The 2,491-nt window shown below is 51.6% G+C and overlaps 1 protein-coding gene across 1 annotated transcript in view; it reads left to right on the forward strand.

Moving 5' to 3' along the window:
• The window catches only part of VOLCADRAFT_108567 (uncharacterized protein), a gene marked incomplete at both ends in the record, with an annotated part of 22,968 nt that overhangs the window by 368 nt on the left and 20,109 nt on the right, over positions 1 to 2,491 (forward strand). The window contains 2 exons of the mRNA XM_002959286.1: positions 152 to 222; positions 706 to 729. Coding sequence (XP_002959332.1) covers positions 152 to 222; positions 706 to 729 — 95 coding nt within the window. The remainder of the gene's footprint in view (positions 1 to 151; positions 223 to 705; positions 730 to 2,491) is intronic.

Below are 2,491 nucleotides of genomic sequence, written 5' to 3' on the forward strand. Positions count from 1 at the left end.
TGCTGAACCCCCAGTTTAGATGATCTGTGTGTGACTTGTGTCGTAGACAGTGCTGTGGTGCAATGTGATGTGCACCCAGCCGTCTGAACAAGCTGTCCATATCCACACCCGCTGACTTCCACCCACCCACGCCGGTGCTCCTATGCTGCAGACTGCACACTACCAAGCCGCTACTGTGATGTACGGCCGGTCACCCTACAAAGCCACAATAAACACGGCCAGGTGCTTCACCAGAAACACCCAATGATTGTTTTAGGGGGAGTGTAGTGAATTAGACGTTCATCTGTCAGACCTCTCTACTGTTGTCCTTAAGGGATATTTGCCATACTTATGGAATCGTGATTTGGTTCCTTCATATGGTGGCGGGAAGCCGCATTTCTTAGTTGCTTGTAACAGGAAGTGCAGACCATGCTGCTCCAACCTTATGTCACAAGCACGCTGCAGGCATGGGCAACTTACTGAAGCTAAGCAAAATCATGTCACACTCACCAGCAACAACGCCAGAGCCAGCCGTAGCCGCAGCTGCACATAAAGGAGAAACGATAGGGATGCACCATTGACATCAATACTTGCTCAAGGGAACGTGTTCATAGGTTCCATACAGCTTGCCAACAGTAAGAGATCTAAACGTTCCGAGGACCATACAATACACCATGCTCCTCAAGTTCACCGATGCCTAATTGAGCTGCTGATTGCTGCTTTCAGGGCGATAGGCTGCTGGAGATGAAGGTGTGCTCAGAGGTCATTCATGTTGAGAGATAAGACACCAATGCTAGCTTCATACAATAGATAACGCACCGTTCCAAAGCGGCTGTGACTTTAGGTGTCTTCATCATTGAAGCAGATCAACCGTCACGGCAAGCCCTCGTTATGCGTGTTTTGGTTACGATACCAGGTATAGGACAGAAGCAATCCCTAATGCAAAATATTTTCCCGACACGCTATTTGGCAGGGTCCGCGCCGCAGCCTCAGATGTACCCCAAAAACAACCGGCCTAATGGCCAACCCCGTTCAATGTGTGCGCACACAGGTTGCTTAAGTTGGTTTTGTCTTCAAATTGAGAGCGACCAATAGTAGCCGGAGCACACGCAACGCGGACTCTTCGGCAAGGTATGAGTTGAGAAGGAATCGCGCTTAGGATTTACCTATAATAGCATCCACCACGCCAGGCGCCAGACGCGCGTCGACGAGCCCTTCCCGTCTGGCAGTCCGCAAACGGTCAGCGGTGTTGTACTTCGCTGCCCAGAGCTTATCTATGTCATCTTCATCCAGTCCAACAGAACCCAGGCCAGCGTCTGCAACAGCAGCACACATAAGCTTCCTCCACTCATCTGGCGTCATAGCGTCTCGCAGGTTCTGCTTTATCTGCGTCGAGCCCAAGTACTAGGTGAACGCGAAATTAACACAGCTAAAGGTTGAAGTTCGTGTTCTGCTCGTTGCAATTGCAAGCTCTGACCAGAAAGAAATTTCGGGAGTCAAGCCGGAAATTGTTTCCAACCCTGGAGCTGACCGTTAGTACCGCCTTCCATTTGACAGCACAAAACAATTTTTCCTTAGGATTTTAATACGTTTCATGGAATGCTGGCGACCCGCTGAAGCGAATCTGAAAGGGCGCCACCACAGCTGCTTGTGCGATGCATAACTGAAGCCTAAGCGCTCGTTCACCGTACACAGCCAAAGTAGCTGGCGCACGTCAGCGACGAGGGCAGCATCTAGAGTATGTACCACTGTTCCCCTTCCTGTGCCGCCCGCTTCACCGCCGACAACGAAGGGCCAAGTACGGTGTGAAGTACGGGTAATTTACCGGTTCCCAAGATTTGCATAAACGCTGGAATTATAATTCGCTGAATAAGCAATGGGTGGGTGGGTGGGCTAATCGAAAGCAAGGAATCCAAATGATTTGCGCAAGCTGTTGCGTAATGCTCGGGTTCGCGTTTTCAGCCGCGGCTATGACGATCTCGCCAAGCTGGGACCCAAGGGTCTGCCATGCGCCGCCTTTGTGCATGGGCCATCTTTAACCTTTGCAGCACCTACAACCTGCTGATTCGAAAGAATCCTTAGAATGTAGCGACATATTGCGGGAGTTCTTGGGAGATTTGCCGGTCAACGGTTATGGCTCACTTATCACCAGATTCTCATCCGGCAGGGTCATGCTGAGCCGGATGCAGTAGCCGTAAAGTAGAACAAATTGTTGGCGCCGAGTCGCTATCTGCGATGGACTGCCGCCAACACCCCGGTTCCCATTCCCGTCGTGACCCTGCTGCGCGACTTAAAGGGTGTTCTGCCTGCCGTGAAGCCCTTGCATACACGGCCATGAGTGCGGGATTATCCGCGGATTCCGGATAGATTATCCGCGCGTGATCCCCTACACATCCAGATTTCTTTCGGGGCTTTCCCCGCCCTCAACCTGGTGCTGCTTGCCGAGTTGCTGCAAGCTGCCAGATGTAGATTGCGAAGGTAGACACAGGAGCTTCCAGGAAATTGCTGCCTG

The sequence above is a fragment of the Volvox carteri genome (genome assembly GCF_000143455.1).
Source record: "Volvox carteri f. nagariensis unplaced genomic scaffold VOLCAscaffold_154, whole genome shotgun sequence".
Classification (NCBI taxonomy): domain Eukaryota; kingdom Viridiplantae; phylum Chlorophyta; class Chlorophyceae; order Chlamydomonadales; family Volvocaceae; genus Volvox; species Volvox carteri.